Source organism: Crocodylus siamensis, chromosome 15 (genome assembly GCF_052110815.1).
Source record: "Crocodylus siamensis isolate JL-2025a chromosome 15, ASM5211081v1, whole genome shotgun sequence".
Taxonomy (NCBI): domain Eukaryota; kingdom Metazoa; phylum Chordata; order Crocodylia; family Crocodylidae; genus Crocodylus; species Crocodylus siamensis.
In genome coordinates, this window is record NC_143409.1 from 39,227,817 (window position 1) to 39,244,679 (window position 16,863).

At 49.9% G+C, this 16,863-nt stretch overlaps 1 protein-coding gene and 1 pseudogene across 1 annotated transcript; one reads left to right on the forward strand and one right to left on the reverse strand.

Annotated features, from left to right (window-relative positions):
• Positions 1-2,486: 2,486 nt before the first annotated feature.
• On the forward strand, positions 2,487-16,385 carry LOC149852388 (zinc finger protein RFP-like). Its single transcript, XM_090028663.1, has 7 exons — positions 2,487-2,906; positions 9,806-9,901; positions 11,206-11,436; positions 12,890-12,912; positions 13,463-13,578; positions 14,852-14,911; positions 15,273-16,385. The coding sequence occupies exons 1-7, from the start codon at positions 2,487-2,489 to the stop codon at positions 15,791-15,793; spliced, it is 1,467 nt and encodes a 488-aa protein (XP_089884789.1). The 3' UTR covers positions 15,794-16,385.
• On the reverse strand, positions 5,057-5,136 carry LOC149852389 (U4 spliceosomal RNA; annotated as a pseudogene).
• Positions 16,386-16,863: the final 478 nt, after the last annotated feature.

Genomic DNA, 16,863 nt, shown 5'->3' on the forward strand with positions numbered 1-16,863 from the left:
ATAGATGCTTCTCAAGTAAACCTCAGGATGTCTTCCTCCTTCTGTACTCAGCCTTGGTGAGGCTGCAGCTGGAGTATTGTATCCAATTCTGGGCTCCACAATTCAAGAAGGATGTGGAGAAGCTTGAGACAGTCCAGAGGAGAGCCATGTGCATGATCAGAGGGTGAGAGAATAGATCTTATGATGAACGGCTGAGAGCTATGGGACTCTTCAGCCTGAAAAAGTGCAGGCTCAGGGGGGACCTGGTGGCAGCCTATAAGTACATCAGGGGTGTGCATCAGGATCTGGGGGAATGCCTGTTCACCAGAGCGCCCCAAGGGATGACAAGGTCCAACAGTCACAAACTCCTCCAAGACCGATTTAGGCTGGACATAAGGAAAAACTTCTGTCTGAGCCCCCAAGGCCTGGAATAGACTCCTCCCAGAGGTGGTGCAAGCACCTACTCTGGACTCTTTTAAGAAATGTCTGGATGCTTATCTCGCTGTGATTCTTTGACCCTAGCTGACTTCCTGCCCCTGGGGCAGGGGGCTGGACCCGATGATCTTCCAAAGTCCCTTCCAGCCCTGATGTCTATGAAATCTATTAAATCTATGAGGGTGGGGGATGGAAATCCACTGACTTCCCTTTGCAGAACTTTCCCCTTGCTGGAGTGGCATGATGAGGCATGTCTACACGAGACACTTTATTGCCTAGTAAAGGTCACCATCTACATGTGCTGACCCCTTACTGTGCAGTAATTTCCTGTACTTGGCAGTTAATCTGCTACCAGCAAACTTGCCCCCAATCAGCCAGGCAGCAGGGGGTAGGAGATTGCTCCCTGTCCCCTGGAGCTGCCTCCTGCCAGGACAGGCTCTGCCACTGTAGCCCAGATGGGAACAATTCTTCCCTGCCCTGGCAACAGGGAGCTCCAAGCCCCTGCTTCCCATTTGCAATGCCAGAGTAGGGGCTGGGAGCTTGTTGCCAGCCCCAGCTACACAATTGTCCCAGTCCCCACTACCCGATCCTGATCATGGAGCTGGGGCTGGTAACTCCGTGTACAGAGAGAGTTCCCTGCCCAGCCTGGAGCTGGCTGGCACCTGCCCCTGACCTGGACAGTTCCCCGACAGCCTCAGGCTGCTTAGGGAAGTCTGAATGTGCAGCATGGAAGTGGCTGGGGACTGTCCCATTTTGGGCAGTCCCCAGCCAGCTCCAGGCTGCATGTGCACATCTCCCCATGCAGCCTGGGGCTGGCCAGGAACTGTCCTGGTCAGGAGCAGGTTCTAAACCTATGCCCCAATTGGGCAATCATGGCATAAAGGTTGGAAAGAGCTACAGGGGAGGAGCAGGTCCCGGCCCCTTGCCCTGATCTGCCGATGGGGCAGTTAGCAGTAAGCATCCTGAGGAAAGAGGGCAGCCCAGAGTCTGGCTGGTGTTGCAGCTTAAGCAATGGGCGGAGCAGGGGCTGGGTGGTATCCAGGAGGCTACAACTTAATCCCTGGAGGGCTGTATGTGAAACACAGGTCAACATTTAGACACCCCTTGCTGTAGAGAAAGGCAAAAAATGCTATAGTACTTACCAGTCTGACCACAGGGTAAGATTCCTTCTTGAGCTCAAATGTGGAAACTGGTCTGACCTGGACAATAGGGGCAAGACTGGTTTTAGTCTTAGCAGGGGTATTTGCACACCCCAGTCAAAATCCCAAACCTTGGCTATAGCCAACAACCACTGCTTCTGAGGAAAGTGCAAAAAAACCAAAAACCAAAATACAGATACCTCTAACAACAGGAAGGCAAATCATTTCCTGGCCGCATGTGGCAACCAGCAAAGCCCAGAAGCTTGCAAAAAACCAACACCTCCATTCTGCTCTTCAACCTGGGGGTAGCAACCATAACTTCATGCACAGCACCCTCTTACTGGGCAATCTTAAATCCCCTTTCTGTATCCCCTCCATAAACTTATCCCAGCTCCTTGGATCTTCTTTCATAAGTAAGCATAACTAAATGTGAAACTCCACTTCATTCTCTTGCTACCGAGCACAGTCCCCCAAGATACACCTGTTTTCAGTGGAAGAGCTCTTCTCATTATCTCCCAACAATCAATCAGCTGCTTTCTACCAAGCGCTCCACACATAGCTACCCCTAGGCCATCCAGTGCTTATCCAGTCTCTTCCTGAAAACCTCCAATGGAGGAGATTGCACAGCTTCCCTAGGCAGTCTGTTCCACTGCCTCCACAATCTAGCAGCGAGGCTTTCCTGATATCTAATTTAAACATATGTTGCTGCACCTTCAAGGCATTGATTAAAAAGCTTTTCATTGGTGTTGTTCCTACTAACTTCTTACAGGAGATGAGCAGTTTTCAGTTTTAACTTTACTCAGTGGCACTTGGCAGGTCACCAACAATTTGAGACATTTTTGGAAATGAAACACCCAGCTAGCACTCAGGAAGTCCCACTGAACCAATTTCTAGCTCAGGCAACTGCTCTTGCTCTGCTCTGCCATCCAAGCTATGGCTACAGAAACATCTGTAGGAAACCTCAAGAATGAGGTGACCTGCCCCATCTGCCTGGAGTTCTTCAAGGATCCAGTGATGATCATGGGCTGTGGGCACAACTTCTGCCAAGCCTGCATCGCCCAGTACAGGGAAGGGGCTGAGACAGATGGCACCTGCCCTCAGTGCAGACAGACCTTTCCCCAAATGATCGTTGGTCCAAACAAGAAGCTGGCACATTTTGTAGAAATTGTTAAGAGCCTGAGCGTGCAGCCTGCTGATGAAGCCAGAGTGAAGGTGATGTGTGAGGAGCATGATGAGGCTCTGAAGCTCTTCTGTGAAACTGACCAAATACTCATATGCTTGATCTGCCGAGAGTCCCAGCTCCATCGAGATCACAATGTGGTTCCTGTCCAGGAGGCTTTGGAGCAGTACAAGGTATGAGGGTGTTGGGGGTGTTGGCCTGGGTCAGACTTTGTGCCTGTGTTTGGTTAAAGTTCCTTTTTGGTGCCGGATCTTTTTCCCTCACAGCTACTGCTGTAACTGTATTACTACACTCAGAGGGCTTTGTAGCACATTATGCTTAGACCATGTTGTATTTAGATGGTAGTAAGCATTACTGTGAGTTAGTTTTCTGAACAGTTGCACATTAATGCTTACTGTCATCTAAAGAGAACATGTCCCAAGTGCTGAAGCCCTTGAAGTTTCTGGTATGCTGTGATGTGGCGGGGGGAGTGGGTGAGGGCAGGTTTTGGCTTAGCATGTGTGCAGCACATTCTAAGATACTTAAAATTAACGTGGGACCATCACCAGATTTATGCATATTGGGGCTAAAGGATTCATTGCCATTGTCTGCACCCATGATAAATGGCTGAAAGAATAATTTTAATGAAATGGAAAACACCCAGTGTACTTTCACTCTTAGAATACTTAAAAGAGCTTGCATATGCATGTTGCATTCATGGAAAAAATTATGAGTGTCTTTCTTTTTTCAAATGACTTGTTTTATTTCTCCTGGGACTGTTGCAGCACTGGAGCACAAAATAGTTCTCCAACCCCAGGCTCCAGTTTCTGGTGGTGCACATGTGAGGCCTTGTTTTTTTCCTCCATGTTTTTTTTAAATACTGGGATTTCACAGCAAATGGATTCACAACCACCACGTGCATTTTGCTGTGCCACAAAAAGGTTTGAGGTGCCAGAAACCACATGTTCCCAGTCATGGGGACATGGCCAAGCTGTGTGTTTCTCTTTCTGTCTTTCATGTTGCTTCATGAACGAACACCTGACCCTGGGGACCGCATTCTCAGTTGGCTTATTTTTGTTCTGTCTCTTTGGGCATGTCTACTAGGGCTGTGCAAAGCTTTGGGTGGTGATTCAATTTGGAGGAGATTCAGCCTGATTCGGTAGCTGAATCTCCAAATCTGAATCAAATCAAGGGATCAATAAAAAGGTCCAAATCTATTTGAAGCTCTCCAAACCTTCAGAAAAGATTCAGAAAGCTTTGATGATTTGGGCGGTCCCCACTTGCTGCAGCAGGAAGCTGGAGCTGGACTTAGGGCTGGTAAATAGGAGGCAGGGGAGAGGGGGCTGGAGGAGAGGGGAGGGGACCATGGGGTGACTCCTGCCAGGCCCCATCCTCTGCCTGCTCCCCCAGTCCCCCCTGCACCCCTTGACCCTCACCCACTCCCCCAGCCCCGCTCCCCCGTGGCTGACCTGCCTGCCCCAGCTCCCGGTGCTTTAAAAAAAAGCCCCTACTCACTGGGTGCTTCTGGGTGGGGGGGCGATTCCCACTGCCCCACGCTGCGTAGGGGGCTCTGTACAAGACACCAGCCCCACCATGGCTGCCCTTCCCACCCCAGCTTGGGCCCCTTAAGAAAAAAAAATGACTCACCAACTCCTGTAGTGGCCTTGGGGCTTTGGGGGGGCTTGTAGAAGAGCCCCCCACATGGCACGGGGCAGTGGGGGGCAGCAGGGATCACCCCCCACCAGGCAGGAACCGGTGAGTCCAGGGGGTTTGGGTTTTTTTTTTCCTTAAAGGGCTGGGAGCTGGGGCAGGTGGGGCAGCCATGGGGGGGCTAGGAGAGTGAGGGGGGGGTCATAGGGCTCGTGCAGAGTCCCCCATGGAGCTCCCCCATGGGCGTGGTGTTGTGGGGGACAGCAGGGATTGCCCTCTGCCTAGCAGCACCTGGTGAATTGGGGCTTTTTTTTTTCAAAGAGCTGGGAGCTGGGGTGGGCGGGGTAGCTATTGCTGGGGCTGGGAGAGCAGGCAGGGGATGGGCCTGCGTGATTTGGAGATTCAGAGATTCGGCAGCAGCAGTCGAATCCCTGAATCAGATTCTGCTGAATCAATTCAGAACAGTGATTCAAATCACCAAATCGAATACACTGTCCCCCAAATCGGCTGAATCCAAAGCGAATACTTGCTGCTTCGCACATGCCTAATGTCTACATGTCGCCTATGGTGAGGTAGCAGCACGTGATGTCACCGTATGATATGCTATGGTGACATAATGATCATGTGGGTCTACATGTGATAGGTGGCTATAGTGGCACACTCCCTGCTTATAGTGCACTGCTACAGTGATAGCCAAAAGGAAATGTTTTCAACTAGCAATAATCGCGCCTCGGATTAACCTCATTGGCTACGATACTGCCACTGTAACAACATCTCCATACGGCGGCATGTAGACACACCCTTTGTGACTTTAAATTTATGTTGCGTACTTGTTCTGCACTAGCTAGTGTTTTGATTTTTTTCCTTAAATAATTCACCTGCTCTTGATACTGGGAGGCATTTCTCCACAGTCAGATCAGGATCTCCCAAGAATCTCTTCCTTAGTTTAGGATTAGATATCTCACAAATAATTCTGTCCCTAATAAGGAAATCTTGTTATTTTCCAAAATCACACGTGGCCTATAACATAACAATCTTTTCCTTGTTCTGGATCCAAAGCAGTATCTTTCTACAGTCTCATTTTTTTTCTTGGGGTCAAAGTACTCATCAAGAGACTTCATCAGCTGCTCTAATTATTGGGCCCTACAGATAAATGTGTTCCTCTCACTTCTCTGTGATTTATCCCAAAGCCATACCTTCATTATTTCTTTGTTGTCTGCCTTGGTCAGTGGTGTGTACAACATCAGTTCTTGCTTCATTTCCTTCCATGACAATCCCAGGCTCAGGGTTGCCAAATGTTGGTGAATTTATGGATACGCCATAAAAATCAAGCCTAAAAACTCAGTGAGTAAAAGAAAATTGTACTGTATATAGAAACAGAGAGCAACCAAGCTCTGTGGTCACTGGAGGCAGTGTTGAGGCACAGATGGAGCACAGGGGTGCCATCTTGTATCTGAACTGGAGTGCTGCACCCTGAAAGGCCCTCTTCTCAGGGCATTGTTACTCATGGCACCTTCATTAGCTCCCTGCACCCAGTCCAAAGCCATGTGTTCTAGCTGCTGCTGCAGCATCCCCTTTGCCTGTAACACTGCTCATCTAAGAGAGTAGTCCTTCACTGGGGGTCTGTGCCAGGATGGAAGGAGCAGGGTTGGTGGGAGAAAAGCTGGAACGTGAAATGTGAAGACAGCCTGGTGTGGAGTGTAGTTAGTGGGTACTGAGTTTTGTGGGTGATTAGGGGACCCCTAGGGGGTTGGGGAGCATGGTATAAAAATTGCTACTGCAATCAAGAAAAGTTTCTAATTCAAGGTTGGGGGGGGGTTTACTGACCATCTGCAAACTTTTTACTGACACCAAATATTTTTACTGTTTTTTTCTTACACTTCTAAATCGGAATCTGACCCTTGTCCTCAGTTTGATAGAAGGGTTACATTTATATTATGATTGTTCCCCTGTTTCAAGGTGTTGGGGAAGGGGGCAATGTGAGTGGGATATTTTTGGTGGGGGAAGCAGCTGGTGATTCTGGCTACCACGTTTGACAAGGAAAAAATCATTCAGGCCACATTGCAGCCTAGAGTTCAGGAATGAAGGTTGGTTGAGTGAATGTCACCTCTCAGCTACCTCAAGAACCACCTAAGCATGGGAGTGTGTTTCAGGGTTGGTGACTGTAGCATGCTGGGGTCCCATACGCAGCCATGATGTTCCCTGGTGGCTCCGCAACTGTGTCTTGCTCTGTCTCTAGGTGCCCTCCCTTTTGTGATGCCCACTATGCTTTGATGTAATTGTGTGATTGAAAGGGAGGCTGCCCCTGAGCCTTAGAGTGAGCCCCAGTTCAGCTAAATCACCACCAGGTTGTCCCTGCACCCCACTGGTCTTAACTATACCCACAGGTTTGGTGGGCCCTTCTGGCCAGACTATGTCCCTGCAGAACACCTATAGTCTTAATGGCTAATTGAGTGGCTCCATTCCTCCCCTACCCCATGCCCCAAGCCTTGCAGGTGTCACTGCACCATCAGTTATCGCCTGTTGGGACTGTGGCCTCCTTGACCTCTGCCCCTTTCCTCTAGCTGGGTATTCCAACTTGGGCTCACTGTATTGGATCTGGCTTTGAGGCACCAGCTCTTGTCTTACCCTTTCAGGTATTGGGCCCCGGGACCCTGGCCCCTGTCTGCACCCCTGTCTGGCACCAGGCCCCTCGCCCCCATCTGTCCTCCTGGAGCTGCTGTAATATGTAAAAATGCCCAGAGGTACTAGATCTAATGAACATTAACTAACACATGTTAATGCATGTGTACACACACCCTGTTATTTCTACATTTGAATTCCAGTATTGTCCTACCCTCCAGGCCTCCAGAAAAGAAGAAGAAATATTTAGGTTTGTGATTCCAGGATAGACCAGGAAAATGAAAATGGGGAAAATCATTTGTTTTCAGACCTTTGGAGACTCTGCTTTTTCATGTTTTCTTCTTGACACCTGCTGTTCTGAAACGGCTTTGTAAGTAAAAATCCTGTGTAAGGTCTCATGACTCCTGCCCTTTCAGTACAGGGCAAAAACTCCCAAGGTTCTCAGTTTGGAACCCTCCAAAAATTATTCAACAAGCACTCCATGCCTGACCCCATGGCTGCTCATATGGGAAGAGAATAGGTTAGAATACAGAGGGTGTGTCTACATGTGCAATTAATGTCAAGCAATAACTCCAAAGTATATTGCCCCATTGCTTACTGCTCCTGGGCACTTCATTTGAACAGCATGTTAAGCTGGGTTGGAGCAGCCCCAGCTGACACAGGGTCCCAGGGATCAGCCTACCAGCTTGGGGCTGCTTCCCCTGGCTCAATGTGCTGCAAAAGGGCTGGCTGAGGCACAAGGGTGCTTCAGCATGGGGCTATCCAGCAGACAGCTCCTCATACTGGGGCACCCTTGTGTCCCAGCCAGCCAGGGCAGCATCCACACATATGCTGCTGTGGAGTAAAAAACTCTGCAGCTGGATAGTACTTGCATTTACAAGTACTACGCTGCTGTGGAGTTAATTAGTTTACTTTAGCCTAAGAGGGGTGCACTTGTGTAGACACATAACATTTACTACAGATCTAATTAGTCAACTCTGCAGTAAACATCTCATGTAGACAAACCCAGAGTGTGTTAAACAGCAAAACCTCATGGGTATTTCTACCTTACAATTGCCAGACTTTGGTCTTGAACCTGGGGCTTTGGCCTTCCTAGTACAGCCACATAGTCTAGTTTACCATGTCCTCAGATGAGTAGTGGGGTGGAGCTAGGTGGTCAGAGCCCAATATCTGGGCCTAGACACCCACCCTTTCTCTGCAACCAGAGTGGCAAGCCAGGGTCCACTGGCCCTTTACCACTTCCTATAAAAAACCCTGACATAAAAGAAGCAGTGTCTGCACAACAAGGCTCAATCTTGTACCCAGGTTGTCTCAGCCTTGGTTGGTGCCTCTGCTGGATTCTATGGCTACCTGCCCCAGCTTGCCCATGGACCCTGAGTCTTGCCTGACCCTTTGGCTCCTTAACCCATCTCTGGTTTGATCTCCAAGGTATCTGACACAGCTGGCCTCCTGACCCAGTGCTTTCCCCAGCCCTTTGGATTTCTGACTCTATTCCCCAGACGGATTTTCAGTCTTCTGGCTTCCTGGCTCCCCTACATTTGGACTCCACACACTCCCCTCAGATCCTGGTTATGTTTTCTGACCTAGGATGACTGCTAGACCTGGCCATCCATAACCCAGCACGGAATTGACTTTGCCATGGCTTTTTCTTAATATTTCCCAGGCTCCTCTGTACTTCAGAGCTGGCTGTCAAAGCAGTTCAGATATAGTCACTGATTTATCCCCATCATCCCCAGTTCCAGTCAGACACTAGATGGACAGGGTAAAGTCTGGTAAAGCATTGCTTTAGTGTATCATCATCCATCCCCCTCATGGGCAAACACTGGCTGTCCCTAATGGTACATGTGGGATGCTAGATCTATAGAAGGTGGTGCTGCCCTCTGATGTCTAATCTTCCTGCAATACATAGTCAGCTGGACCTGGACATGCAGTAAAGTAGGGATGTCAAAGATATGTCCCCAACACCCAGCTACTGTGCTACACCTTCCTGTGAATCGCCCCAGGCACCATGCTCTGGACTGGACTGTGGCAGGATAGTAGGAGATGCTACTATGCTAAGCTACCTGCTTCACTGTGCCCAACCAAACCCCTGCTTTGGATGTCTCCCCTGGGGTGCTTAGCCGGAGTGGGCACCATTTGTGGCTGGATTCTAGACCAGCAGAAGTGGGGTGGTGAGGCGGTGCTGCATGCAGCAGGAAAGCTGGATGAGCCTGGCTGGATGCCCTGTGGAACACAGGTCCTAGAGTGGGTGCCCTGTGTGCTGGATCCAGCTTGAGGGGTGGAGGGAAGGTCCAGGAGCCTGAAACAGCCCCACGCACTCATCTGACCCACAGAGCCAGATAGGTTTGACACCCCAGCAGTAGGGGAACGTGACTCTCATAGTTGGACAGGAGGCAAAATAGATTTGCACTTTGTAGACTAACTAAACCAGAGATGTGTAGCATAAGCTTTTGTGAGCAGTGCCTTACTTCATCAGATGCTGATAGCTGGCCATTCTGGTGTCTGTCACTCATTTCCTCCCAAGCGTAGGCAGTAACCAGTCCCTTGAATACAAAGCTTTCTGAGCCCTCAAAAAAAGGCTGAGCTGTGATCTGAGCCCCTGGCTGCTGGCTCCTGTTCAGCCTGACATTATTCCACTCCTGGATAACCAAAAAGAGTCACAGCACAGTTGGCAGCCCCAACCAATCTTACCAATTACTTTTACCACCAAAAGTCATTGAACTTGTATCCAGGCAGCAAACTTGATTTTGAGGATGTGAAAAAGTTTGCGGGTTCTCCTTTAGCAAAGGAAAACTCACCCAAGCAAGTTTCCTTTCCTCAGGAACAAATTCAGACTCAGCTGAAGAGTCTAAAGGAACAGAGAAAGAAGCTTGAAAACTGGAGAGAGTGTGAAAACCGGAACTACAAGAACTATCAGGTCAGTGCTCCAGCACACGAATCCCCCAGACACTCAAGTACCCCTCTTCCTTTTTGCATTACCCCTGAACCTCAAAGACCTCCAGCTTCACTCTGTCTCCTGTTGTCCCACCTGTGCCCCAGGTGGATCAGATCCCACCATCCCCTTAAGACTCCATTAAATTCTACCCACTGCCACTATGAACCCATTGCACCATACACAGAATTACACCCTGGTCCCCATTACACCCCAGCCCCCGATCCCTCACCATCTCCCTCACACCCCACTGAGCTCTCCTCTGCCCCTCTGAGCCCCCAAACCTCACTGAAGCCCCTCACATCTCCTGGGCCCCCTTCACCCACAATCCCTCTTACTCTCAACCTCATTCACATCCCATTTCACTCCTACAGCCCTTACCATACCCCTCAGTCCCACACCTCATCTGCCCCTCACACCCCCACAGTGTTCCAGCCCATCTCACCCCACAACTTCCTATCCCATTGCCTTCCCCCACCTCCCAAAAAACCCCACCTTGATATCCATGGCTCCCTTCCTTTGCCTCATGACCCCCAGGATCCCCTTCTCCTCATTACCCCTCCCAGACAGTCCCACCTACCCCTCATGGCCCCTGATCATGGGGCAGGGGATGGCAGGGCTGTAACTGCTGACCCCTTTCCCCCCATTCCCCTCCCCACAGGATGCCCATTTGGCCTCCACTGCCTTCCACTCTCAACACGCAAGAACAAAACAATTGGGTTTGGGGGAGGACTCATTTACACTGCTTATGGCACCCCTACCAGTGGGAACCAACCCCTCTGGAGCTACTCATGCCTGGCTTTACACCACCCTTGTTTTGTGACTTGGTTCAGCCTCCCACTGCCTCCATTATCTGGTGCAATTAATAACCCAAGAAAGAGTTACTAGAAAGTAAGAAGGTAAAAAGTGCTATACTGAGTCAGACCAGTTGTCCATCTAACCCAGTATTCTGTCTCCAGCCATGGCAGAAATGGATGCTGTCTAGATATCTCCAGAGATCTCCACATCTGACATCTAACATTATTGGTTTATAGATGCCAGAAGCATACGGTTCAATTGCCATTTATAAATTTATATAAGAACATAAAAATTGAAGTACCTTACCTCTTTGCCTCACCTTTGCAACTCCACCTTGCCTGTAACTGTGATGCCACCATATAGCTCATCTTGCCTTCAGCCCTGTTCTTCCCCTCCCTGTCCTTTGGATATTATGGTTTTGAATACCTTAGGAACAAAGCCACCAATTACAGGTTCCAGGTAACAGCATACCTTTCTTCTGATTGTGTCAGGAAAAGGCAGAAATGGAGACAAAGGAGATTTTGGCTGAATATAATAAACTGTACCAGCATCTTCAAGAAAAAGAACGCCTCCTGTGTGTCCAGCTCAAAGACCTGGAAGAGAAGATGGACAAAAGTCACAGGGAAACAATCATCCAATTCTCTGAGGAGATATCCTCTCTCAACAGTTTGATCAATGACCTGGAAGAGAAGTGCCAGCAGCCGACAGGTGACTTCCTGCAGGTGAGGTACATTGAATCCCTTCCATCCCTGCACTGGAAAGGAAGAGGCCTGAATCACTGGTCTGGATGGGACCAGTAGTGTAACTTAGAGGGTGGGGTAACTGGACGACAAGCCCAGGTGCCTACTTGATAGGCCTGTGCAAGTCAGCAGCGATCTGATCCAGCTTCGGATCCGGCCACTTCAGACGGCCGCGATCCGATCCGAGCTCTGAACTGGGTTTCCACCTCGGTCCGGCCCAAGCTTCAGAGCCGCCTTGGAGATCCAGCTGTAGGGTAGAATGGGGAATCAATAAAATATCTATAGCTTTGTTGTTTTTTGTCTGGTTTGTATTAAACTTGCAGAAATGGTAGCCTCTCCTGAGAGCATGAAACCTGCCAAGTTTAAAGAAGATCGGTGCAGGGGTTTGGGGGAACTGTACCCCAAATTCTTGAAAGCCAAACTCATGTCATAGCTGTGTGTTACAACACAGGAGGGTGAAAACTGCAGGGGTGGTGGGCCCTGCTCAGGCCACAAAGCCTGCCAAATTTCAAGATCATTGCAGGAGTTTGGGGCCCACAAGAGCTTATGACACCAGTTTTGCCTGTCAGCATCTAGGGGTACAGGGCCCCAGGACCCCCCTGCACCAATCTCCTCCACAGCTGGCAGGCATTATGGCCACAGCAGGGGCCGCCATCCCTGCAGCTGTCACCCTGCTGCGCCCTAGCACACACAGTGTCACTCATGGCACGAGTTTTGCTTGTCCGCAGCTTGAGGTGCAGTTCCCCCCAAACCCCTGCACTGATCTTCTTGAAATTTGGCAAGTTTTGTGGCCTCAGTAAGAGCTACCAGGCCTGCAGTTTTGACACCCCCCCCCACCACCACCACCCCACCCTGTGGTGTAACACATAGACATGACAGGAGTTTTGCTTTCAACAATTTGGGGTGCAGTTCCCCACAAATCCCTGCACTGATCTTCTTGAAACTTGGCAGAATTCATGCTCCCTGCAGGGTCTACCATCCCTGTAAGTTTCATCAAAATCAGACAAAAAACAACAAAGTTATAGCTATTTTATTGTTTCCCCATTATACCCTATGGCCGGATCTCCGAGGCAGCTCCGAAGCCGAACGAGGCGGTGCTTCCACCCGGACATGCTGCTTCGGACCCCGAAGTGTCCGAAGCTTCTCCAGATCCGAAGCTCTGTCCAAAGCCTCACGCAGCCCTACTGCTTCGGGGGAGAGGAATGCAAACACAGCAGCTGCAGCAGCTGTAGCCATCCTGTGCACCCCCACTACTTTGTTTCACTTCTGGGAGGCATCAGTAGATCAGGTCTTGAACACATTTACCTAGATCTTTTTGTGTGTGACACTTGGAGCTTGAGGGGAGAGTGCATAACCCCCAGAGCAAGAGGGTCTCAGGTTTTGTGGCATATGATACTTACCTTTCTTTTCTCTTCTCTGTTTCTCTCCCTTCTAGGGCATCAAGAGCATGTTGAGCAGGTATGTGGCTCCTCCTCACTCCCATGCAGGGAAGGAGCCTGGAAACAGTGCTATGGCCACATTTCCCCAGATCACCACAGCACATGCAGCAGGGATACCATTTGGATACAGGTCTTCTAAGAAATAACCATCCTGAGATTGTTCCCACATTAATACAAGCTCTGGTGTTATCCCTGGAGTAGCAAGGATTAGCTTCTGCTGTTCTAAAGGGACGTAACAGATCTGGGGCCTGGCTGCCTCAGGACTATGGGAATTTGAGCCTTTCAGCTCTTGGCTGCCAAGGAAAGTCCCTTGCTCCTAGAGTTTGAGGTGACTGACCCTAGAATCTCAAATCTTTTCTTATCAGAAAAAAGTCCTTGACAGTTCAGTGTTGAAGACCTTTAACTGGTCCTTGTGATGGGTGTCAGCACTACCATTATTTGCAGTGCCCCTGCCCTGAGGCAAAGTATATGGTGGGGGTCAGTCATTAGGTCACTCCACATCTAGCTAATGTCTCTACCATGATGAAATACAAAAGGAAAATAGAGTAACACTGCATTGTTTTTCTCAGGTGTGAGAGAAAACCACTCATGATGCCTAAAGGGATTTTCTCCAGACCGGACAAGAAACTCAGGAAATTTACTGGTCAAAAAGTAGCTCTAAGAGAGGTTTTAGGGCAGTTTCAAGGTACTGAGAAAAGGGCTTTGGAGGGTAACAAAGAACTGTTCATGTTTCTAAGGAGGAGACAGGGTCTGGGCTGTTAGTTTTTAGTAGGAGCCTGAATCTCCTTTTTTAGAGAGAGAAACTGAACACCTGGGCTGATGTAGCAGGATGCAGGAATCATCCCATCTTCCACTGACCTCAGTGAATATCAGCAAATCCTTAATAAACTTGGACTCTTCAGCAGGCCCTCAGGGCATCTCCAACCTCCAGAACTACAGGGTCCATGCTGCTCCAGCACTGCTCAGCATCATCCATACCTGCAGGCCCAGCAGGAGCTGTGGGTGGGCGCTTGTGGAGTCCTGCCCCACTGAGAACCAAGCCGCTGTGCCCCCTGACTGGATGCCTGAATTAGGAATCTAAATTCAATTAAATGCAGGTTTTCAGGTTTGGAGCCTGGTGGCCCGGTCCCAAGGGGAGGTAGGGAAAGCATGAAACCATCTGTCCCTAGGCAACCCGGGAATTCCTTCAACAAGATGTCTCCTGCCCTGTAGCTGCAGATGCAGGGAGTGCTCATGAGGAAGCAGGAACAGAGTGAAGCAGGGGGGGAGGCTGTGGCCTAGGTTAAGCTGTACCCCTACTATCCTGCACCCCATAGTGGCCACTGAGTGGAGGGTGACACTGGCTGGACCCCTGGAGTTCCCCAGCCAATGCAAGACATTGTCTGGTCCCTTAGAAAATGAATCAGGGAGCTGTAAATCTTATCTCTTTGCCAAGGGCTCTTCCCTCAACTCTACCACTTTCCCAACAGAAAGCGGAAAAAAAGGAGCCAGGAAGGGCTGGGCACTGAGCTCCTCTGGGTCCGTGGTTGTTACATTCCTCCCTTCACTCCTCTGCCTACACCTGCAACTTCCTCCTTCCCTGTCCTGGGGGAGGAGACCCACTGCAGGGGAGCAGAGAGATGCAGAGTCAGCTTCTGAAGCCACAGACCCCAGCAGGACTGCCAACCCTCCCGGGCTGCCTGGGAGTCTGCCAGAATCAGCATCGCTCTCCCAGTGACTACTGAAAGCAATCCAGATTTTAGTAGGATATTAATAGGATATTATATTATGTCATGTTGGGGAAACAAATCTCCCTGATTAACTTTAATCAGAGTTGGCAACCCTAGGCCCCAGCAGTCAGGGGAAGAGCTGTCCCAGTGTCTGCTCAGCCTCTGGGGCTCAGGACAGAGGCAGGTCTCAGCCTGGCATCAAGAACCAGACACAGGAGGTCTAATGTCTGCGACCCTTTCCCCTTACAGATAATCTTCCGTCCAGTCAGAAGAAGCCCAGATGGCAACCGAAGAAATCTTACAACACAGGTAAGTGCTGGAGGAGCTTGTCCTGACACCAACAGAACAGTCCCAGAGAAACCTGGGACTAAAAACCTGCCAGCCCAGCACTAAACCCCCCTGTCCTATAACCTGGCAGGTTGGGATTTTCCTGCCTTTGTCTGTGGATTTGCTACCATGTTTTTCTTTTCCTCTGGGGCAGGTGCTCTCCCCAGTGCCAGACTGAGGAGCTGTGGGGCTGTTCCTGCTCAGCCTCATGGGCCTAGGACAGAGGCAGCTCCTGAGACCCAGAACAGACATAGCCAGATCGGGGCTGCTGGTGGGTGTGAGTAATGGCCTTAGTCTGCTCCTGGGTTGAACTGTGCCCTTATGCTGAGATTCTCTCTCCCAGTGAAGGTGACTCTGGATCGAGATACAGCTCATCCCTGCCTCATCCTGTCTGCAGATCGGAGAAGTGTGAAAAAGGGAAGGAACAGACAGAATGTGCCTGACAATCCTGAGAGATTTGACCCTGCATACTATGTGTTGGGTTCTGAGGGATTCACCTCGGGGAGACACTCCTGGAAAGTGAACATAGCAAAGGTGCATAGCTGGGCTGTGGGGGTTGCCAGAGAGTCTGTCGGGAGGAAGAGAAACGTTATTCCTAGCCCTGGTAAGGGAATCTGGGCTGTGCGGTGCTGTCTGGGTCATCTTCGGGCTCTCACTTGCCCTTTTCCCACCTCTGTGGCCCTACGACGCATGCCCCAAAAGGTGCTGGTGTATCTAGACTGTGAAGAAGGAAGGGTGTCATTTCTTGATGCTGATACCGGGGATCAGCTCTTCACCTTTCCGCAAGCTTCATTTGGTGGGGAGAGAATCCGGCCCTGGTTCTCATTGTGGATGATGGGAGCTAAGATCAACCTGCGCTGTTGAGTAAGACCTCCAAAGTCTAGCCTTTGGGATGCCCCCAGCTTTAAAGCTGGCATCCCCCTCTAAGCCAGAGCAGTTCAGGGCTGGGGCTTTCTGAAAACTACCTATTGGCTTACTTTGAACTGAGAGGCTCCTGCTGGGGTAATCTGGGAGGGAGGCAATTTAGGCTATCCAAGGGCTACCTGTGGGAAGCTGCTGGGATGTTTATGTTTGCAAACGTGGAAAAAAACCCCAGCGCTTTACTTTCAGCTCAGCGCACCCCCGCAGCAAAGAGAGCGCATGCCTAGAAGAGACATTGCATTAGTTTGATCTGGCTTACGCAACACCTGTATAAATCAGGCGCTTTAGCAAGGCTTTTTGATGCTTTTATCTAACAGCTGATTGAATCAACTTTAGCCAAAGCACCATGTATAGCAAAGGGCCATGGGAAAGGGAACTGCCCGGAACTGGAAGGCTCCAAGATCGCACAGAGTTGTACTTGGGTATAGGGACCTCCCTTCCTTAGGATATTCTGAAAACACCAGCTTCACTGCACTGCACTGGCCCTTGGTCTCTTATGTCAGAAGATGACTCAATAAACATAAAGTGTGGGGAATTTTTTTTTTGTTTTGCTTTGTTCTTTTAGTGGCATTGGATCTTTTGTCTTATTTCTCCTTTGTTTCTCCTTTCATAACATCTGCTATGGGTTCCTTTCCATTACTCGACTTCACATGGCAAGATGTCCCCTGTGGGCTGGACACCACTTCTCCCACAGCTACAGCTGTGACTGTGGCACTGCACTCAGCATGCTGGATCTGGGGAAGGCTCTGCACACACAGCTGTGTTGTACTGAGAAAAGAGGAAGAGACCTTGGTGTGGTTAAGTCTTTCTTTTACAAATCAGAAGAAGCGGTGAAGCTTTTCCAGAGCCAACCCCTCCCTCCTTCCTCCAGAGCAGGCAGACAGCAGAGATATTAAGGGCATTCAGAGCAGGACACATGCCTATTTCTCTACCAGCAGGAGCCTGACCTTACACAGCCCTGATAAGTCAGTGTTTTCACTAAGAGGGTGCGTTATAATTGCTGTGACCCTGTC

What these genes read in the sequence shown, in the direction of transcription:
- LOC149852388 (XM_090028663.1), top strand. Translation starts at nt 2,487, where the DNA reads ATGGCTACAGAAACATCTGTAGGAAACCTCAAGAATGAGGTGACCTGC. An exon ending in CGACAGGTGACTTCCTGCAG is followed by an intron (nt 11,437 to 12,889) that starts GTGAGGTACATT and finishes TCTCCCTTCTAG; the next exon opens with GGCATCAAGAGCATGTTGAG. An exon ending in GGTTTTAGGGCAGTTTCAAG is followed by an intron (nt 13,579 to 14,851) that starts GTACTGAGAAAA and finishes TTCCCCTTACAG; the next exon opens with ATAATCTTCCGTCCAGTCAG.